We start from the raw sequence: 21,071 nt of genomic DNA on the forward strand, positions 1-21,071 counted from the left end.
TGTGTAATACATTAGATTTGTATTTGTATGTGTACAATTCATGTTTTTTTCCGACTGTTTTCTTTGACTTACAGGAGTTAGCAAAAGAATAAATCAGTATCAAGGAAAATGGTTAACAAAAGCTGCAAGAAGTATTTGGGATTTTAATTGACCTTTGAGGACAATAAAATTTAGAAAGACTGCGGTGCGTGGCTGGCTCAGTTGGTAGAGCATGCGACTCTTGATCTCGGGGTCATGTGTTCGAGCCCCACACTGGGTATAGAGATTACTTTAAATTTTTTTTTTAACGTTTATTTTTGAGACAGAGAGAGACAGAGCATGAACAGGGGAGGGTCGGAGAGAGGGAGACGCAGAATCTGAAACAGGCTCCAGGCTCTGAGCTGTCAGCACAGAGCCCAACGCGGGGCTCGAACTCATGGACCGCGAGATCATGACCTGAGCCGAAGTCGGCTGCTTAACTGACTGAGCCACCCAGGCGCCCCTACTTTAAAAAAATCTTTTAGAAAGACCAAAGGATGGAATTCCTAGAAACATTATATTAAGTTTTTTACCATTGTAGCGACTAGTTACATAACCACCAAAATACAAAGAATCAGTATACAAATTATAATAGCAATGAATAATCACTTTCCCAGGTATAATTTCCTATTGTACTAGTCAAATAATCTTTAATTGAGTACACATTCCATGTAATATTTAATTATTGTTAGTTTGCTATAGAGTAATGGACATTATGGATGAATGTCTCTAGTTAGCTTTGATTTTAACCAAGAAAAAAATCACTGTTTTGAGTTTTGCTTTCTTTTACTTGATTGTTTTCCCTAGGATTTTTCTTTTTGGAATAAGAATCAAGACACATAAGTTTTGGTCCCCAGATTGCCACTTGTGCGAATCTCGGAAACTCTGTTTACTTTGATGGGTCTCATGTTTTTCATCTGAATGATGACCAAATGGACAAAATAGACTTTATATAGTTCCATGAGAATTTTCATCTCATTATGCTGGGCACATGTGCTTTTCCTCATCAAGGCCTTAGGACTTTTTCAATAATTACTGAGTTTCCTGACTTCCTCTCCAGTGCCTTTATCACTTCCCTATGCATATCCATCCTGTCAATCCTTTTCTGAGCTGGAGCTGTCTTTTCCTCCCTGGATGAGCAGCATAAGTGCCCCCTACTCTAGGCCCCAGTTTTCTGGGAATAGAAAGTGTGCACCTTGAGACTGTAGACTGTTAGTTCAAGAGGTAACAGTATAATCACTACATGTGGTTGAGAATAGAGATTCATGCTAGTGGTGGAGACCCAGAATGGGGGGCAGGACACAGTGATAGTTTCCATGTGTTTTGCAGTCTGGGATGACTGAGGGCATCAGTTAGATGCTCCTTTGTGTGAGAAAGTCTGGAATTGTAGTGGTAAAAATGAAGGTTGTCATTATACCGTTCTACTGTACCTCATCAATTCCTAAAATAATCAACCTTATTACTGTTTTTGGAAATTACTCTCTATTACAGGTTATGATCGAGGTAGGTACCTGAACACAGAGACAAATAGAACACTGTTGTCTGCTCACCATCCACTTCACATATAAATATTATACATATTAAAGGACTGAATCTCCAGTGTCACATTTTGTATTTTATGGTTTAAGATCAAGAAGAAAGATCCTCTGTTCTTATTAAAATGTGATTTATTAATGTTTGACGTTCTTATTTTATAATCCTAAATCAAAAGTACAAAATACAAATTGCCTTGAAGATAAAATATCTGAATAGATTTCACAGTAAGCAGGAAAATACCACACAACAACAGGTTACCTGCAGGTGGTACTAAGCACTTTAAATGGTGTGGGTGGGGATGTCAGTGGACGTAAATGACACCAAAGGGAGGATGAGACACTGATGAATTAAAACATACAATCCTAGCTATTCCAAGTGCTGATCTTTAATACTTTCATATGGATGGGTAGGGAAAAGCTGTTTGCAAAAATATGTTACACCCTTGGTGGCCACTTTAGGCATGCACCTTAGCAGAATCTGGTGAAATCTTTCAAATACACATTTATTAGGTTTGGAAAAAGCCTTGCATCCTAGTGGCATGACATTTTTATTGAATGTTGAGGCCAGTTTAGGGCTTTGTAGTTATGAAAAATTGCATGGGAACTAGAGGCACCCAGGATAGTGAACATAATAAAATGTGATGGAAAACACTTGTTCCGTTTTTAGAGTCCACCTAACAAGTGTTTTACTAGTGGGCTGTTCAATTTCACATACCCCAGTCAGTGTCTTTATTCAATCTTAATCTACAGCCAGTCTTAATTTAGTCTCAACTCATATATTAGTCACTCTCTCGCTCAAGGTGACAATTGATTTGTTAATGATGCTTTCCTCTCATCCTACTTTTTATCAGAAAATTGTGGGAGCACTCTGGGAAGAGGAGTAGGTTATGAGGACATACATAAAAGTAAGATGGACTATGTTAGAAGTGAGAAATAGTCAATATCAGAAGTGATTTAAATAAAAAAAATTTTAATGTTTTTTATTTCTGAGGGTGGGGGGAATGGGCAGAGAGAGAGAGACACAGAATCAGGAGTAGACTCCGGGCTCCAAGCTGTCAGTACAGAGACTGATGTGGGGCTTGAATTCACGAGCCATGAGATCATGGCTGGAGCTTAAGTTGGATGCTCAAAGGACTGAGCCACTCAAGCGCCCTCAAAAGTGATTTAAACAGACGATGAATGTCATGGGTACTCATCTGTCCATGTTCATGGCTAATCTGTTCATTTGAGAACAGAACGTTGCAGTAAGAGTATTGGTGATAGTTTAAAATTATGTCTTAACTCACACATGTGATGGTAGTGTGTTGATTTTTGTTTTTTTTATATTTGAGGAAGTAGATAATTATATCCTTTTCATTCATAAGAATATTGAAACATTAGTAATTCTATGACCTATTATCTCCATAATCACATTTTCCTCCTCATTTTCTTAGTTCTTATTTCATTGACAGCCCAGTTGGCTGGATCAATGGATGGAGGGAATCACTCAGTTGTGTCTGAGTTTGTGTTTCTGGGACTCACTCATTCATGGGAGATCCAGCTTCTCCTCCTGGTGTTCTCCTCTGTGCTCTATGTGGCAAGCATGACCGGGAACATCCTCATTATGTTCTCTGTGACCGTTGATCCTCACTTGCATTCCCCCATGTACTTCCTACTGGCCAATCTCTCTTTCATTGACTTGGGAGCCTGCTCTGCCACCTCACCCAAGATGATTTATGACCTTTTCAGAAAGCACAAAGTCATCTCCTTTGGAGGCTGCATCGCCCAGATCTTCTTCATCCACGTCATTGGTGGTGTGGAGATGGTGCTGCTCATCGCCATGGCCTTTGACAGATATGTTGCCATCTGCAAGCCTCTCCACTACTTGACCATCATGAGCCCACGAATGTGCATTTTGTTTCTGGCTGCTGCCTGGGCCCTTGGTGTCAGTCACTCACTGTTCCAACTAGCATTCATTGTTAATTTACCCTTCTGTGGTCCTAATGTATTGGACAGCTTTTACTGTGACCTTCCTCGGCTCCTGAGACTGGCCTGTACAGATACCTACAGATTGCAGTTCATGGTCACTGTTAACAGTGGGTTTATCTGTGTGGGTTCCTTCTTCATACTCCTCATCTCCTATGTCATCATCCTTTTTTCTGTTTGGAAACATTCCTCCGGTGGCTCATCCAAGGCCGTTTCCACCCTGTCAGCTCACATCACTGTGGTCCTTTTGTTTTTCGGTCCAACCATGTTTGTCTATACATGGCCACATCCCAATTCCCAGATGGACAAATTTCTTGCCATTTTTGATGCAGTCATCACTCCTTTTCTGAATCCAGTCATCTACACGTTCAGGAATAAAGAGATGAAGGCAGCAATCAAGAGAGTATGCAGACAGCTAGTGATTTACAGGAAGATCTCATAAGTGATATATGACTTCTCACTAATCATGGGATAGCCTTTTGTTTCTATCTTTGATATTTTGGATTCAGAAAACTTGGGACATCAAATATTGATATGAGTGTTATCACAGCTGTGACATCATTCTTACATGATGAATCTAATCCTTATGAAGAGTGAGCCATGGAAACAGTATATCTCGCTGTCTATGGAAGTCCCATTTAATTTATTTCAGCAATGTTATATAGTTTTGGGTGAACAGGTCTTGTATATCTTTCTTGAGATTTGTTCCTAATTATTTTAATTTTTGGTGCTGTTTTAAATGGCATTTTTGTTTAGTTTATAATTGTTTATTGCTAATTATAGAAATATAATTTTTTATTGAAGTTGTATTTTGAAAACTTGCAAAATCGTTCACTTCCTCTTGGTTTTTTACAGAGTAAGTAGGATCTTCCTCATAGATGGTCATTTTTTCAGTGCATAAACACATTTTACTTCTTTTATTCTAGTATGGATAATTTTATTCATTTCTGTTTCCTTATTGTACTTGCCAGGTCAAATAGTGTAGTGCTGAATATACAAGTGGTTAGGGTGAACATCTTTGACTTGTTTTTATTCTTATAAGAAAAACTTTCATTTTTTTTGTTAAGTATGATGCTAGGTATAGGTCTTTAATACAAGCTTTTTATCAGGCTGAGGAAATTCCTTTCTATTTAGTTTTTAAAATCAGCAGTGGATGTTGGGTTATGAAACAGTGCTTTACCTAGTGTAGTATCAGGATAATGGTGGCCTTTTAGAATATATTTCCTTGCTTTAAATTTACTGCAGAAGTTTTGTAGAAATGTTGTAGTTTCTTTCTTAAATGTTTGGTAAAATTTACCAGAGAAGTAATTTTAGCCTGCAGTTTTCTCTAGGAGAAAATTTTCAACTATAAATTCAATTGTTGGTAGTCTGTGTCTTTAGAGAAATGTGCATATTAATCTATGTTGTCATCATTATTGGAAAAGCTGTTCCTAATATTCTCTCGTTATGGAATATCTGCAAGGGGCGCCTGGGTGGCTCAGTTGGTTGAGCATCAGATTCGTGATTTTGGCTCAGATCGTGATCTCACGGTCATGGGATCAAGTCCCGCATTGGGCTCTGTGCTGGGTGTGGAGCCTGCTTGGGATTCTCTGTCTCTCTCTCCCTCCCTCTCTCCCTTTTCCTCTGCCCCTCTTCCGAGCTTGCATATGCTCTTCTTTCTCTCAAAATAATAATAAGAAAAGAAATATATCTAAGACTTTCAATATATTCCTCTCTTTCATTGTCTATTGGTAGTTTGTACCTTTTAAAAAGATATTATCAGCATTCCAGAGATTTTTCAGCTTATTTTTATTAAGGTAAAATTAATATATAACAATATATATGTTTCTGGTGTACAGTGTTATAATTTGACATCGGTATACATGACAAAGTGATTACCACCAAAAGTCTAGTTATTGTTCATTAGTATACGATTGACTGTTTCACCCCCCATCCCCCATATTCTTCCCCTTTGGTGAGCATCAATCTCTTCACTGTATCTATGAGTTTGGGTTTGTATTGTTTTTGTTTGTTTGTTTTACTTTTTTGTTTTTGGATTCCACAGATCAGTAAAATCATACAATATTTGTCTCTGACTTATTTCACTTAGCATAATAGCCTTGAAGTCCATATATGTTGTAAATGGCAAGATTTCATTTTTCTTTGTGGCTGAGTAGTTTTATCTTGTTTATATATACCACATCTTTTTTATCCATTGGATAAAGTATCCATGGATACTTAAGCTGCTTCCTTATATTGTCTATTGAAAATAGTGCTGCAGTGCACATAGTGGTACATATATCTTTTTGAATTAGTGTTTTAATATTCTTTGAATGAATTCCCAGAAGTGGTATAGCTGTATCATATGGTAGATGTAAATTTTTTGAGGAATCTCTACTATTTTCCATGGTGGACACACCAATTTACATTTCCACCAACAGTGTATGAAATTTCCTTTTTATCTATGTTCTCTCCAACCCTTACTTCTTGTCTTTTGCTTATAGCCATTTTAACAAGCGTGAAGTGATGTCTCATTGTGGTTTTGATTTGCACTTCTCTAATATTTTGTGATATACAAATATCTTTTCACGTGCCTTTTGGTAGTATGTATGTCCTTCTTGGAAAAGTGTCTACTTAGATCCTCTGTCCATTTAAAAAATCTGTTTAGGGGCGCCTGGGTGGCGCAGTCGGTTAAGCGTCCGACTTCAGCCAGGTCACGATCTCGCGGTCCGGGAGTTCGAGCCCCGCGTCAGGCTCTGGGCTGATGGCTCAGAGCCTGGAGCCTGTTTCCGATTCTGTGTCTCCCTCTCTCTCTGCCCCTCCCCCATTCATGCTCTGTCTCTCTCTGTCCCAAAAATAAATAAACGTTGAAAAAAAAAATTAAAAAAAAAAAAAATCTGTTTGATTTATTGTTATTGAGTTGTGTGAATTCTGTACATATTTTGGATAGTAACCTGTTACTAGATATGTGATTTGCAAATATATTCTCCACTTCATTAGGTTGTCTTTTCATTTTTATGATGGTTTCCTTTGCTATGTAGAAGCTTTTTAGTTTGATGTATACCCATTTGTTTATTTTCGCTTTTGTTTCTCTTGCCTTTGGAGTCAGATTCATAAACATTGCTAAGACCAATGTCAAGACTGACTATATTTTCTTCTAGGAATTTTGTGGTTTCAGGTCTTATGTTCAAATCTTTAACCTATTTGGAGTTGATTTTTATGTATGGTGTAAGATAGTGGTTTACTTTAATTCTTTTGCATGTGGCTGTTCAGTTTTCCTACCACCATTTATTGAAGAGACTGTCCTTTCTCCATTGTATGTTCTTGGCTCCTTTGTCATACATAAATTGTACGTATATGTGTGGGTTTTTTTCCGGGTGCTCAATTCTGTTCCATTGATCTGTGTGTCTATTTTTATGCCAATACCATATTGTTTTGATTACTATTTTGTTTGATTGTTTTGTTTTTTGAGAGAGAGAGAGTGTGAGCAGAGGAGAGGAACAGAGGGAGAGAAAGAATCTTAAGCAGGCTCCACAATGTGGGACTTGATCCCATGACCCTGGGATCATGACCTGAGCCAAAATTAAGAGTTGGATGCTTGACCTACTGAGCCACTCATGAGCCCCTCTTTTTGATGTAATTGGAGTTGGGGTTTATTTCTTAGTTTTTCTTTCTGATATTTTGTTATTAGTGTATAGGGAACACCATAGATTTATATGTATTAATTTTGTATCCTCAAACTTTTCTGAATTTGTTTAACAGTTCCTCAAGGTTTTTGGTGGAAGCTTCAGGGTTGTTTTATATATAGTATTACATGATCTATAAATAGTAACAGTTTTATTTTTCCTTTCATAATTGAGTGGTATTTTTTCTTTTTCTTGCATTATTGCTGTGGTTACAACTTTGAACACTTTGTTGAATAAAAGTGATGAGAGTGAAGAACTGAAAGTTTGTAATTTTTCAATATTGAGTGTGGTGTTAGCTGTGAGTTTGTCATGCATGGCGTTTATTATGTTAAGGTGTGTTCCCTCTATACCCACTTTGTTGAGATTTTTATCAGAAATAAATGTCGAATTTTGTCGTATGATTTTATTTCTGTATCTATTGAGATGATCTTACAATTTTTATACTTCATTTTGTTAACCTGTATCATATCGATTGATTTCTTTGGATGTTGTATCACCTTTATCTCTGGAATAATCCCCACTTGATCAATATGTATGATTCTTTTATATATTGTTGAAAATAATTTGCTTATATTTTATTGAAGGTTTTCACAGCTACATTCATCAAGGATATCAGTATGTAATTTTTTTTTTTTTTTTTTATGTTGTCCTGGTGTAGTGTTGGTTCAGGGTAATGCTTGGGAAGCATTTCCTTCTCTTCAGTGTTTTGGAAGAGTTTGAGAAGGATAGGTATTAAATCTGCTTTGAATGTTTGGTAGAATTAACCAGTGAAAATGTTTGGTCTTGGACTTCTGTTTATTGAGAAGTTTTTGATTACCAGTTCATCTTGTTACTAGAAGTTGGTCTACTCACATATTCTATTTTTTATGATTCAATTTTAGAAGATTATGTGTTTATAGGAATTTATCCATTCTTCTAGGTTGTCTAATTTGTTGGTGTATACTTGTTTATAGTACTTTCTTATAATCATACTCTATGGTATCTGTTGCAACCTCTTTTAATTCCGATTTCATTTATTTGAGCACTCTATTTTTTATTGGTTAGTTTAGTTAAAGGAAAATTTTGTTTATCTTTTCAAAGAACAAGCTCTTAGTGTTATTGATCTTTTATATTGTCATTTTAGTCTCTATTTCTGGTCTGCTCTTTATTATTTCTTTCCTTTGGGTTCTATTTTTTTTCTGTTGTTTTCTGTTACCTATTTCATTAATTTCTGTTTGTATTGTTTATATTCTTCTTTATTTGTTTTTAATTTGCCTTTTCTACTTTCTATTTATTTATTTTAATTTTTTATTTTAATTCCAATTAGCTGTGTTGTTAGTTTCAGATGTATGTTATTGTGATTCAACAGTTACATACATCACCTGGTGTTCATCATAAGTGCACTGTTTAATTGCCATTACCTATTTAACCATACCCCAACCTCCTCCCCACTGGTAACCATCAGTTCTCTATAAATAAGAGTATATTTCTTGATTTCTCTCTCTCTTTTTTCCATATGCTGATTTGTTTTGCTTCTTAAATTCCACATATGAGTGAAATATGGTATTTGTCTTTTCTGACTAATTTTTTTCACCTAGCATTCTACTCTCTAGCTCCGTCCATGTTGTTGCCAATGGCAAGATTTCATTCTCTTTTACGGATGAGTAATATTCCTATATATGTATATTACATCTTCTTTACCTGTTCATCAATCCATGGATACTTGGGCTGCTTCTATATCTTGGCTATTGTAAATAATGCTATTATAAACAGAGGGGTTCATGTATCACTTTCAATTAGTGTTTTTGTATTCGTTGGGTAAATACGCAGTAATGTGATTACTGCATGATAGGGTAGTTCTATTTTTAACTTTTTAAAAAAGTTTATTTATTTTGAGAGTGGGTGCACAGACCATTAGTGGGGGAGGGGCATAGAGGGAGAGAGAATCCCAAGCAGATTCTGTGCTCTCAGTGAAGAGCACAACACAGGGCTTGATCTCATGAACTGGTAGATCATGACCTACAATGAAATCAAGAGTCTAGTGATAAACCGACTGAGCCACTCACATGCCCCTATTTTTAACTTTTTGAGGAACCTCCATATTATTTTCCAGAGTGACTGTACCAGTTTGCATTCCAACCAACGATGCATGAGTATTCCTTTTTTTCCTCCAAATCCTTGCCAATACCTGTTATTTCTTGTATTGTTGATTTTAGCCATTTTGACAGATGTGAGGTGATATTGTAGTTTTGCATTTCCCTGATGATAAATGATGATGAGCATCTTTTCATGTGTCTGTTGGGCATCTCTGTGTATTCTTGGAGAGATGTCTGTTCATGTCTTCTGCCCACCTTTTAACTGAATTATTTGTTTTTTGGGTATTGAGTTTGATAAGTTCTTTATATATTTTGGATACTAACCCTTTATTGGATATGTCATTTACAAATATCTTCTCCCATTCCATAGGTTTCCTTTTAGTTTTTTCGATTCATTCATTGTGAAAAAGCTTTTTATTTTGAGGTAGTCCTAATAGTTTATTTTTGCTTTTGTTTCCTTTGCCTCAGGAGACATGTCCAGAAAGAAGTTGCTGTGGCTGATGTCAAAAAAGTTACTGCCTGCATTCTGTTCTAGAATTTGGTGGTTTCAGGTTTTACATTTAGGTCTTTCATCAATTTTGAATGTATTTTTGTGTCTGGTGTAAGAAAGTGGTCCAATTCCATTCTTTTGCAGGTAGCTGTTGAGTTTTAGCAACACTATTTGTTGAAGGGACTTTTTCCCATGGATATTCTTTCCTGCTTTGTTGAAGATTGATTATATAGTTGTGGGTTTGTTTCTGGGTTTTCTAGTCTTTTCTACTTATCTATATGTATATTTTTGTGCTAGTACCATAAGGTTGTGATTACTACAGCTTTGTAATATAATTTGAAGTCCAGAATTGTGATACCTCCAGCTTTGCTTTTCTTTTTCAATATTTCTTTGGCTATTCACGGTCTTTTGTGGTTCCATACAAATTTTAGAGTTGTTTCTTCTTGTTCTGTGAAGAAGGCTATTGGTATTTTGAAAGGGTCTGCAGTAAATGTGTAGATTGCATTGGATAGTATAGAGATTTTAACAATATTTGTTCTTCCAGTCCATGAGCATGGGGTGCTTTTCCATTTCTTTGTGTCTTCTTCAATTTCTTTCATAAGTTTTGTACAGTTTTCAGATTATAGATCTGTCGCCCGTTTGGTTAGGTTTATTCCTAGGTATGTTAATGGTTTTTGGTGCAATTGTAAATGGAATTGATTCCTTAATTTCTCCTTCTCCTGCTTCATAATGGGTGTATAGAAATGCAACAGATTTCTGCACATTGATTTTTGTATCCTGAAACTTTACTGAATCCATCTGTCAGTTCTAGCAGCTTTTTGGTGGAATCTTTCAGGTTTTCTATATATAGTATACTGTCTTCTACAAATAGCGAAAGTTTTACTTCTTTCTTGCTGATTTGGATACTTTTATTTCTTTTTGCTATCTTACTGCTATGGCTAAGACTTCTATTACTATGTTGCATAAAAGTGTTGAATATGGGCATCACTATTTGTTCCTGAATGTAGAGGAAGAGCTCTCAATTTTTTCCTATTTAGGATGGTATTACCTCTGAGTTTATGTATGGCCTTTATTCTGTTGAGGTATGTTTCCTCTAATCTATTTTGTTGAGGGATTTTTATCATGAATGGATTCTTTTTTGCATCTATTGAAATGATCATAGTGTTCTTCACTTTTCTTTTATTAATGTGGTGTATCATGTTGATTAATTTACAGATATTGAACCACCCTTGCAACCCAGAAATAAATCCCTCTGGACTGTGGTGAATGATTTTTTAATGTGTTGTTGGATTCAATTTGCAAGTATTTTATTGAGAATTTTTGCATCTGTGTTCATCAGGGATATCTATAGGTCTCTTTTTGAGTGGTATCTTTATCTGGTTTTGGTATCAGGGTAATGCTGGCCTCATGGAATGAATTTGGAAGTTTTCCTTCCTTTTCTATTTTTTGGAACAGTTTTAGAAGAATAGGTATGAACTCTTTAAATGTTGGGTGGAATACTCTGGTTTCTCTTCAGATTGTATAAATCTTTCGCCTTTTAAATGTTGGGTGGAATTTGCTTGTGAAGCCATTGGATCCTGGACTTTTGTTTGTTGGATTTTTTTTTTAATTACTGATTCAATTTGTTTGCTGATCATTGATCTGCTCAAGTTTTCTATTTCTTCCTGTTCCAGTTTTGGTAGTTTATATGTTTTTTAGGAATTTATCCATTTCTTCTACATTGTCCAGTTTTTGGCATATAGTTTTTCATATTATCTTATAATTATTTGTATTTCTGTCTTGTTGGTTGTTATTTCTCCTCTCTCATTTTTGGTTTTATTTGAGTCCTTTTCTTTTTGATAAGTATGGCTAGAGGTTTATCAATTATTTTGATTTATTTTTAAGGAACCAGTTCCAGGTTTTATTGATTTGTTGTGTTTTTGTTTGTTTGTTTGCTTGTTTCTATATCATTTATTTCTGCTCTAATCTTTATTATTTCCTTCCTTCTGCTGGTTTTAGGTTTTGTTGTTCTTTTTCTAGCTACTGTATGGAAAATTAGGTTGTTTATTTGATATTTTTCTTTTTTCTTGAGATAGGTTTGTATTGCTATAAACTTCCCTCTTAGAATTGCTTTGCTGTATCCCAGAGGTTTTGAATTGTAGTGTTTTCATTTTAATTCTTTCCATGTGCTTTTTAATTTGTTTTTTGATTTCCTGGTTGACCCATTCATTGTTTAGTGGCATGTTATTTAACTGCCATGTGTTTGTGTTCTTTCTGGATGTATTTTTTGTGGTTGACTTCTAGTTTCATAGGGATGTAGTCAGAAAAGACACATGGTATGACTTTAGTCTTCTTGAATTTCTTGAGTTTGTTTTGTGACCTAATATATGATCTATTCTGGAGATAGTTCCGTGTGCAATTGAAAAGAATGTGTATTCTGTTTTAGGATGGAATATTCTGTGTATGTTTATTAAGTCTAATTGTTCCAGTGTGTCATTCACAGCCATTGTTTCCTTGTTCACAACCTGTTTAGATGATCTGTCCCTTATTGTATGTGGGGTGTTAAAGTCAGGACTATTATTGTATTATTATTATTTCCTTTAAATTTGTTATTAACTATTTTATATATTTGGGTGCTTCCAACTTGGGTGCATAAATATTTCTAATTGTTATACTTCTTGTTGGAATGTCCCCTTTATTATTATACAGTGTTCTTGTCTGCTGTTATAGTTTTTGATTTAAAAGTCTTTTTTGTCTGGGCTCTCTGCTCCTCCCTGTTCAACAGAAAGCTGCTTCTTCTGGTGTAGTGCCAGCAGTGTCCCTGAGAAATGATGGAGAAGGTCAGAATAAATGGATTTGGGTGTATTAGGTGCCTAGTTACCAGGGCTGCTTTTAACTCTAGAAAAGTGGATATTGTCACCATCAGTGACTCCTTTATTGACCTCCACTACATGGTCTACATGTTCCTGATGTTCTTATATGATTCCACCCTTGGCAAGTTCCACGGCAGTCATGGCTGAGAACAGGACACTTGTCATCAATGGAAAGCTCATCTTCATTTTTCAGAAGTGAGATCCTGCCAATATCAAATGGGATGAATCTGGTGCTGAGTATGTTGTGGAGTCCACTAGGGTCATCACCACCATGGAGAAGGCTGGGGCTCATTAGAAGGGTGGGGCCCAAGGAGTCATCATCTCTGACCCTTCTGCTGATGCCTCCATGTTTGTGATGGGCGTGAACCATGAGAAGTATGATAACTCCCTCAAGATTGTCAGCAATGCCTCCTGCACTACTAACTGCTTGACCTCTGTGACCAAGGTCACCCATGACAACTTTGGCATCGTGGAGGGACATGTGACCACAGCCCATGCCATCATTGCCACCCAGAAGACCATGGACTGCCACTTTGGGAGGCTGTGGTGTGATGGCTGAGGGGTTGCCCATAATATCATCCCTGCTTCTACTGACACCACCAAGGCTGTAGGCAAGGTCATCCCTGAGCTGAATGGGAAACTTTCTGGCATGGCCTTCCATGCCCCCACCCACAGCATGTCAGTCATAGATTTGACTTGCCAAATATGATGACATCAAGAAGGTTGTGAAGCAGGCATTAGAAGGCCCTTTGAAGGGCATCCTGGGCTACACTGAGTATCAACTTTAATAGTGACATGCACTCTTCCACCTTTGATGCTGGGGCTGGCCTTGCTTTCAGTGACTACTTTGTCAAGCTCATTTCCTGGTATGATGATGAATTTGGCTACAGTGACTGGGTGGTAGACACTATCGCCCACATGGCCTTCAAGGAGTAAGAGCCCCCTGGACCACCAGCCCCAGCAAGAGCAACAGGAAGAGAAAGGCTCTCGGATGCAGGGGAGTCTTTGCCCCAACTCATCCCTCAACACACTGAATATCTCTTGACCTCCACAGTTTCCATCCAAGAGTCCTTGAAGAAAAGGAGGGGCTTGTGGAGCTCCACCTTGCATTGTACCATCAATAAAGTATACAGTACACAGCCAAAGAAAAATCATAGAAATAAAGGATATTTTGTCTGATATAAGTGTTGCTATTCTGGCTTTCTTTGATATCCATTTGCGTGATAGACATTTTTTGTTCCTCTCACTTTCATTCAGTGTCTTTAGGTCTAACATGAGTCTGTTGTAGGCAGCATATAGAGGAATCTTGTTGTTTTATTTTTTAATCCATTTTGTCACCATATGTCTTCTGATTAGAACATTTAGTCCATTTATATTCAAAGTAATTATTGATAGGTATGTATCTGTTGCCATTTTGTTACTTGTTTTGTGGTTGGTTTTGAAGATTGTCTCTGATCCTTTCTTGCCTTTATCTTGTCATGTTTTGCTGATTTTCTTTAGTGATAGATTTGGATTTATTTCTCTTTATTCTTTGCATGTTTATTAGTGGTTTTGATATATGGTTATCATTAGTTTTGTATATGACTTCTGCATATAGCAGCCTATATTAAGTTGATGTCATTTAAGTTTGAATCCATTCTTCTCTCCTCTCCTCTCCTCTCCATGTTTTAGGTGTATGTTATTATGTTTAATACCCTTTTGTTGGTGAGTTTCTTGACTGATTTTTTTACAGAAATATTCATTTTTGCTGCTGTTGTGTTTCCTACTTTTATACTGTCCCTTTTGGTTTGTCTTTTCCACTCAGTGTCCCCTTGAATATTTCTTACAGGGTTAGTTTAGTGGACATTAACTCCATTTGTTTTTGTTTGTCTGGGAAACTCTTTATGTTTCCTTCTATTCTGAATGATAGCCTTGCTAGCAAGAGTGTTTTGGGCTGTAAAATTTTCTCATTCAGCACGTTGAACATATCATGCCATTCCCTTCTGGCTTGGAAAGTTTCTGTTGAAAAATATCCTGCTAGTCTAATGGATTTTCCCTTGTAAATTAATGACTTCTTTTGTCTTACTGCTTTTAAGGTTTTTTTATCACTATATTTTGCAATTTTAATTATGTCTTGATGTCAGTCTGATTTTGTTGATTTTGATGGAAATTCTCTGTGCCTCCGGGATCTGGTTGGATATTTACTTTCTTACATTAGGAAAGTTTTCAGCTATTATTTATTCAAATTAATTTTTTGCCCTCTGTTCTCTGTCTTCTTCTGGGACTCCTATAATACAGGTGTTATTATGTTTGATGGAGTCCCTGAGTACCTAAAGTCTGTTCTTGTTTTGAATAATTCTTTTTTCTCTCTTTTGTTCAGCTTGATTACTTTCCATTACTCTCTTTTCTATGTTACTATTTCATTCCTCTGCTTCTCCCACCCTTCTGTTCATTCCATCAAGAGTGTTTCTCACTTCCATTTATTGGGCCCTTTATCTTTTCTATTTTATTCCTTATCTCTATGTTAAGGGTCTCACGTGTATCTTCCACTTTTTTCTCAAGTCCAGTGAGTATCCTTATGATCATTACTTTAAATTCTTTCTCACGTACGTTACTTATATCTGTTTCATTTAGATTTCTGACCATGGCTTTGTCCTGTTCTTTCATCTGGGATAAATTTCTCTGTCTTTTCATTTTGCCTAAGTTTCTCTGCCTGTCTGTGGTTAGGATGGTCACTATGTCTCCTGTTCTTGAGAAGGTCACTATGTCTCCTGTTTATGAAGAAGAGGTCCCTCCCATGGTGCCCTGTTGAGAAGTACCCCCTGTTCCTCAGTGCTTAGTACTTCTGAGAATGTCTCCAATGTGTGCTGTGTGTACTCTGCAGCTTTGTTGTGGCCACTTCAGGTCTGTTGTCTGCAGAGGCTCTCTTTACTTCTTGTGTGCAGTATGTGGTCCCTCGACTGAATGTGCCACATTTTAAGTAGGTCTCCTCTGGTCTGTTTGTGAAATGATATCTGTCCACAACACCATTAGAGCTGAGGCTCTGAAAAATTCCCAAGTTGGGAGATGCAGTGTTAGTAGGGGTTTTGGCTGGTCTTCTGGAGGAGTGGCTTCCTGAGCTGAGATTAAGGCAAGTGTCACTGAGAGGGACAATTCCACTAGATTCGGTGGGTGGGGTGGGGAATGGCAGGACTTGGTGTAAGCAGGTTAGGTAGCATGTTTCAGCACTGTGCTCATTCCTGCAGGTGGTCCTGTGCTTATGCTGAGGGGTAGGAGAGGGAAATGGTACTTGCCAGTTCCTTTATTTCTAGAGGGGTCTCTCTGTGAATGCTGCCTGTTTGGGATGTGCTCTGAGACAGGTGGATAACCTCCTCACTGTGTGCCCCAGGCATTCTTCATATCACTATTTTCATGCTCTATATCAGCATCTTAAATTTTCTCCCAGAAGGGTACATTGTCCTCTGAGCTCTATCCCAGCCCTATCCACTGACCTTTAAAACTCAAAGCTTTAAGCCTTGCCGGTTGCAAGAACTCATGAAATTCATCCCCTGTGGCTTTCCAAGCTGATTGCTATGGGGATTTGTTTTCCCCCTGTGCTTCCTTATGGGCTAGTCTGTCTCTTGCCCTTCTGCAGCACCCATGATCTGTTTATCTCTCAAGCCATGTCTCTGCATTTCCTACCTTATTTGATGTGGCTTCTTCTCTACCTTGAGTTGTGGAGTTTGTTCTGCCAGTCTTCAGATCAATTTTGGGCTATTTAGGATGCTTTGATAGTTATCTAGTTGTATTTGTGGCATGAGATGAGCCTAAGGTCCTCCTACTCTGCTGCCATCTTCCCTGACCCTTTTCTCCTTTCTTTAGGTAGAAACCATAGTCATTCATCTGATACCTTTCTAATATAAGTATTTAGTTCCATTAATTACCTTTTAAACACTTCCTTAACTACATATATAAATTTCTATAGATCTTGTTTTCTTTTGATTAAGCTCAAAATATTTCCTAATTTTACTTGTAATTTCTTTAACAATTTAAATTTCTTTAACACACAGGTTATAATTCCCAGGGAAAATTGCCAGATATAATTCTGTTATTGATTCTAGTTGATTCTCATTGTAATCAGTAACCTACTTTGTATGATTTGAATGCTTTTAAATCTATGGAGACTTGTCCTGTGGCCCATAACACAGCCAGATCCTGTCTCACCTTATGCTGAGGACTGAACAACCTGCAGAGCCTGGTCCTTTGGAACTGCTCAGAACATAGAAAAGGTGAGGCCATTCAGTTACAGCTGATGCTGATGCTCTTTGAGATTGTAAATGAGCACAGAACTAAGGTTTTTCTTCTAGGAAGAAAGGAAAGAAACAAAGGGGGCCCAATCCCCGGAAATTCAGAGTGCTGTTTGTGGAGCCAATTTCTATCTCACTTATATCAAATGGTAAAAAATGGAAAAGCTCAGTTTTCTGGCTCCACTAGCAAAAAAGGAAAGGGGTGGATGTGCTGTTATAGCTGGAATTGTTCTGTGAGATTGGGAAAAAGCACAGAACTGATGCTTTCCTCCAGTCCTAACACATGCTATAATGGATTGGTCTCTCTCTTGCTTCACTTTGAGCACTGCTGACTAGTGAAGGTCTCTCCCAGTCAAAATCAGTCTGTACAGACTGGGAAAGAAAGTGGATTCTCTAAATGAAGAAAACAAAGCAAACCTACAAGGAACATGAAGAATCATGAAATATGACACAGTCCAATGAGGACAAAAAGTCTCCAGTAACCAATCCAAAAGAAATGGAGATCTGTGGATTGCCTAACAAATTCAAAACAATCATTTAAAGAAGCTCATTAGGTAGAGAACAGGATAGACAAATGAAATCAGGAAAGCACTGCATTAATAAAATGCAAATATTAGCATGGAAGTAGATATGAATTGAAAAAACAAAAATACTGGAGTTTAAGTATATGATAACTGAAAAAATCATGGATGGGGTTCAAAAGTAGAATAGATCAAACAGAAGAAAGTATCAGTGACCTGTAGACAAGTCATTTGGACTTACTGAGTCAGAGGAGCAAAAAGAAAAAAAGAAGGAAAAAGAGTAAAGAAAGCTTAAGGGACTATGGGACTCCATCAAGTGAACTAATATATACATTATGGGAGCTAAACAAAGAGGAAAAGGAGGAGAAAGATGAGAGGAGTAAAGAGAGGGAGAGAGAGAGAAGAGACAAAAAGCTTATTTAAAGAAATATTGTCTGAAAACTTCTTAAATCTGGGGAAGGAAATGGATATCCACAATCATGAGACTCAAAGTACTCTGAATAGGTTGAAATTAAAAACATTTCCAATGAGATGCATTGTCAAAAGTCAAAGACAAAGAGAATTTTTAAAGCAGCAAGAAAAAAATGACTCATTTTATACAATGGAGCCACCATATGACTGTCAGTGAATTTTTCAGCTAAAACCTTGCAGGGAAGGGGTGGTTCGTGGTGGAATATATTCAAAATGCTGAAAGAGGGGCGCCTGGGTGGCGCAGTCGGTTAAGCGTCCGACTTCAGCCAGGTCATGATCTCGCGGTCCGGGAGTTTGAGCCCCGCGTCAGGCTCTGGGCTGATGGCTCAGAGCCTGGAGCCTGTTTCCGATTCTGTGTCTCCCTCTCTCTCTGCTCCTCCCCCGTTCATGCTCTATCTCTCTCTGTCCCAAAAATAAATAAACGTTGAAAAAAAATTAAAAAAAATGCTGAAAGAAAAAAAAAATCCAAACAAGAATGCTATACCTAGCAAATCTCACCTGTAGAAATGAAGGGGAGAGAAAGGTTTCCCCAAAGCTTGAATTCATCACCACCAGTTCTGCCTTATAAAAAATGCTATAAAGGTACTTCTTCAGACTGAAACAAAAGGGTATTAATTCATGATTTCTTGTCAGTATTTTGGCTAAGATCAAGTGTAGGATGCTAATTCATGAGATAAAAAAAGTATGGAACTCACTGGTAAAGGTAGACATATACTAAAATACAGAATATGCCCATACTGTAGTGGTGGTGTGTAAACTATAATGGTGGTATATAAATCACTTTCAACCCTTTCATAAAAGTAAAAAGACAAAAATAATAAAAATAAGTACAATAATTTAATGGATACACAAAAGATGTAAATTGTCAAATCACTATCATAAAATATGTATGGGATGGGCAGGGGTAACCAGAAACTATGGGAGGGGTAATGAGAAGTTATTGTCAATGAATACAAAGTTTCAGCTTGGGATCATGAAAAAATTCTCAAAATGGATAGTGGGGAGTGTTGTACCACAGTGTGAATGTGCTTGATGCCATTAAAAATGGCAGGTAAATTTATTTTTTTTGTATATTTTACCACAATAAATGTTACGTATACATCAGAAAAAAAGTGTAGAAGTTTTGTATGTAATCAAAGTTAATTTGTTATCAGCTTAAAATGGACTATAAGATGTGTTATATAAGTCTCTTTGTAAACACAAAAACCCACAGCAGATACACAAAATATAAAGAGAAAGGAATCAAAGCATACCACTGCAAAAAAGCTATCAAATAATAAAGGAAGACAGTGGGTAGAAAGAAACAAAGGAAATACAAAACAGAAAAGTGGCAATAATAAGTTCTCATCTATAATTATTTTAAATGTAAATGGATTAAAATCTCCAGTAAAAAGATATAGAATAACTGAATGTATAAAAAACATGATCCAAATAAATTCTGCCTACAAGAGACTAGTTGTTTTTTTTCAATGTCTGAAGTTTATTGTCAAATTGGTTTCCATACAACACCCAGTGCTCATCCCAAAAGGTGCCCTCCTCAATACCCATCACCCACCCTCCCCTCCCTCCCACCCCCCATCAACCCTCAGTTTGTTCTCAGTTTTTAACAGTCTCTTATGCTTTGGCTCTCTTCCACTCTAACCTCTTTTTTTTTCCTTCCCCTCCCCCATGGGTTTCTGTTAAGTTTCTCAGGATCCACATAAGAGTGAAACCACATGGTATCTGTCTTTCTCTGTATGGCTTATTTCACTTAGCATCACACTCTCCAGTTCCATCCACGTTGCTACAAAGGGCCATATTTCATTCTTTCTCATTGCCACGTAGTACTCCATTGTGTCTATAAACCACAATTTCTTTATCCATTCATCTGTTGATGGACATTTAGGCTCTTTCCACAATTTGGCTATTGTTGAGAGTGCTGCTATAAACATTGGGGTACAAATGGCCCTATGCATCAGTACTCCTGTATCCCTTGGGTAAATTCCCAGCAGTGCTATTGCTGGGTCATAGGGTAGGTCTATTTTTAATTTTCTGAGGAACCTCCACACTGTTTTCCAGAGAGGCTGCACCAATTTGCATTCCCACCAACAGTGCAAGAGGGTTCCCGTTTCTTCACATCCTCGCCAGCATCTATAGTCTCCTGATTTGTTCATTTTGGCCACTCTGACTGGTGTGAGGTGATATCTGAGTGTGGTTTTGATTTGTATTTCCCTGATGAGGAGCGACGTTGAGCATCTTTTCATGTGCCTGTTGGCCATCCGGATGTCTTCTTTAGAGAAGTGTCTATTCATGTTTTCTGCCCATTTCTTCACTGGATTATTTGTTTTTCGGATGTGGAGTTTGGTGAGCTCTTTATAGATTTTGGATACTAACCCTTTGTCCGATATGTCATTTGCAAATATCTTTTCCCATTCCGTTGGTTGCCTTTTAGTTTTGTTGGTTGTTTCCTTTGCTGTGCAGAAGCTTTTTATCTTCATAAGGTCCCAGTAGTTCATTTTTACTTTTAATTCCCTTGCCTTTGGGGATGTGTCGAGTAAGAGATTGCTACAGCTGAGGTCAGAGAGGTGTTTTCCTGCTTTATCCTCTAGGGTTTTGATGGTTTCCTGAAGAGACTAGTTTTAAGGACACACATAGGCTGAAATTGAAAGGATGGAGAAAGATATTTCACATTAATGATAATGAAAAGAACACAGGAATAGTTATTATTTCAGATTAAATAGACTTAAAAATTGTCACAGGAGACAAAAATGGTCATTATATTATGGTGAAAGAGTCAATTCATTAATAGGATATAACACTTGTAAATATATATGCACTCAACATCAGATCACCTACATGCATAAAGGATATATTGAGAGATATAAAGTGAGAAATATACAGCAATACAATAAAAGTCAGGGACTTCAGTACCCTATCCTGAGCAATGTGTAGATCATTCAGTTCTAAATAAATAAGGCAGTGAATTTGAACAACAGTATAGACCACAGGGATCTCAAAGGTACAGAAATTGCCATACAACTGCAGCACAGTACACATTGTTCTCAAATGTACACATAACTTTCTCCAGGACAGATCATATGTTAAACCCCCAAACTAGTCAACAAAAATTTTTTAAGATTTTGTTTTTAAGTAATCTCTACACCCAGTGTGGGGCTTGAATCCACAACCCTGAGACTGAGAGTTGCATGCTCCACTGCCTGAGCCAGCCAGGTGC

The 21,071-nt window shown here is 37.1% G+C and overlaps 1 protein-coding gene across 1 annotated transcript; it reads left to right on the forward strand.

Moving 5' to 3' along the window:
• The first annotated feature begins 3,021 nt into the window (after positions 1–3,021).
• On the forward strand, positions 3,022–13,583 carry LOC123583250 (olfactory receptor 4F3/4F16/4F29-like). Its single transcript, XM_045450160.1, has 4 exons — positions 3,022–3,921; positions 8,020–8,025; positions 12,915–13,015; positions 13,548–13,583. Exons 1-3 carry the CDS (start codon positions 3,022–3,024, stop codon positions 12,954–12,956), a joined length of 948 nt encoding a protein of 315 aa, XP_045306116.1. The 3' UTR covers positions 12,957–13,015; positions 13,548–13,583.
• Positions 13,584–21,071: the final 7,488 nt, after the last annotated feature.

Source organism: Leopardus geoffroyi, chromosome B3 (assembly GCF_018350155.1).
Source record: "Leopardus geoffroyi isolate Oge1 chromosome B3, O.geoffroyi_Oge1_pat1.0, whole genome shotgun sequence".
Lineage (NCBI taxonomy): Eukaryota > Metazoa > Chordata > Mammalia > Carnivora > Felidae > Leopardus > Leopardus geoffroyi.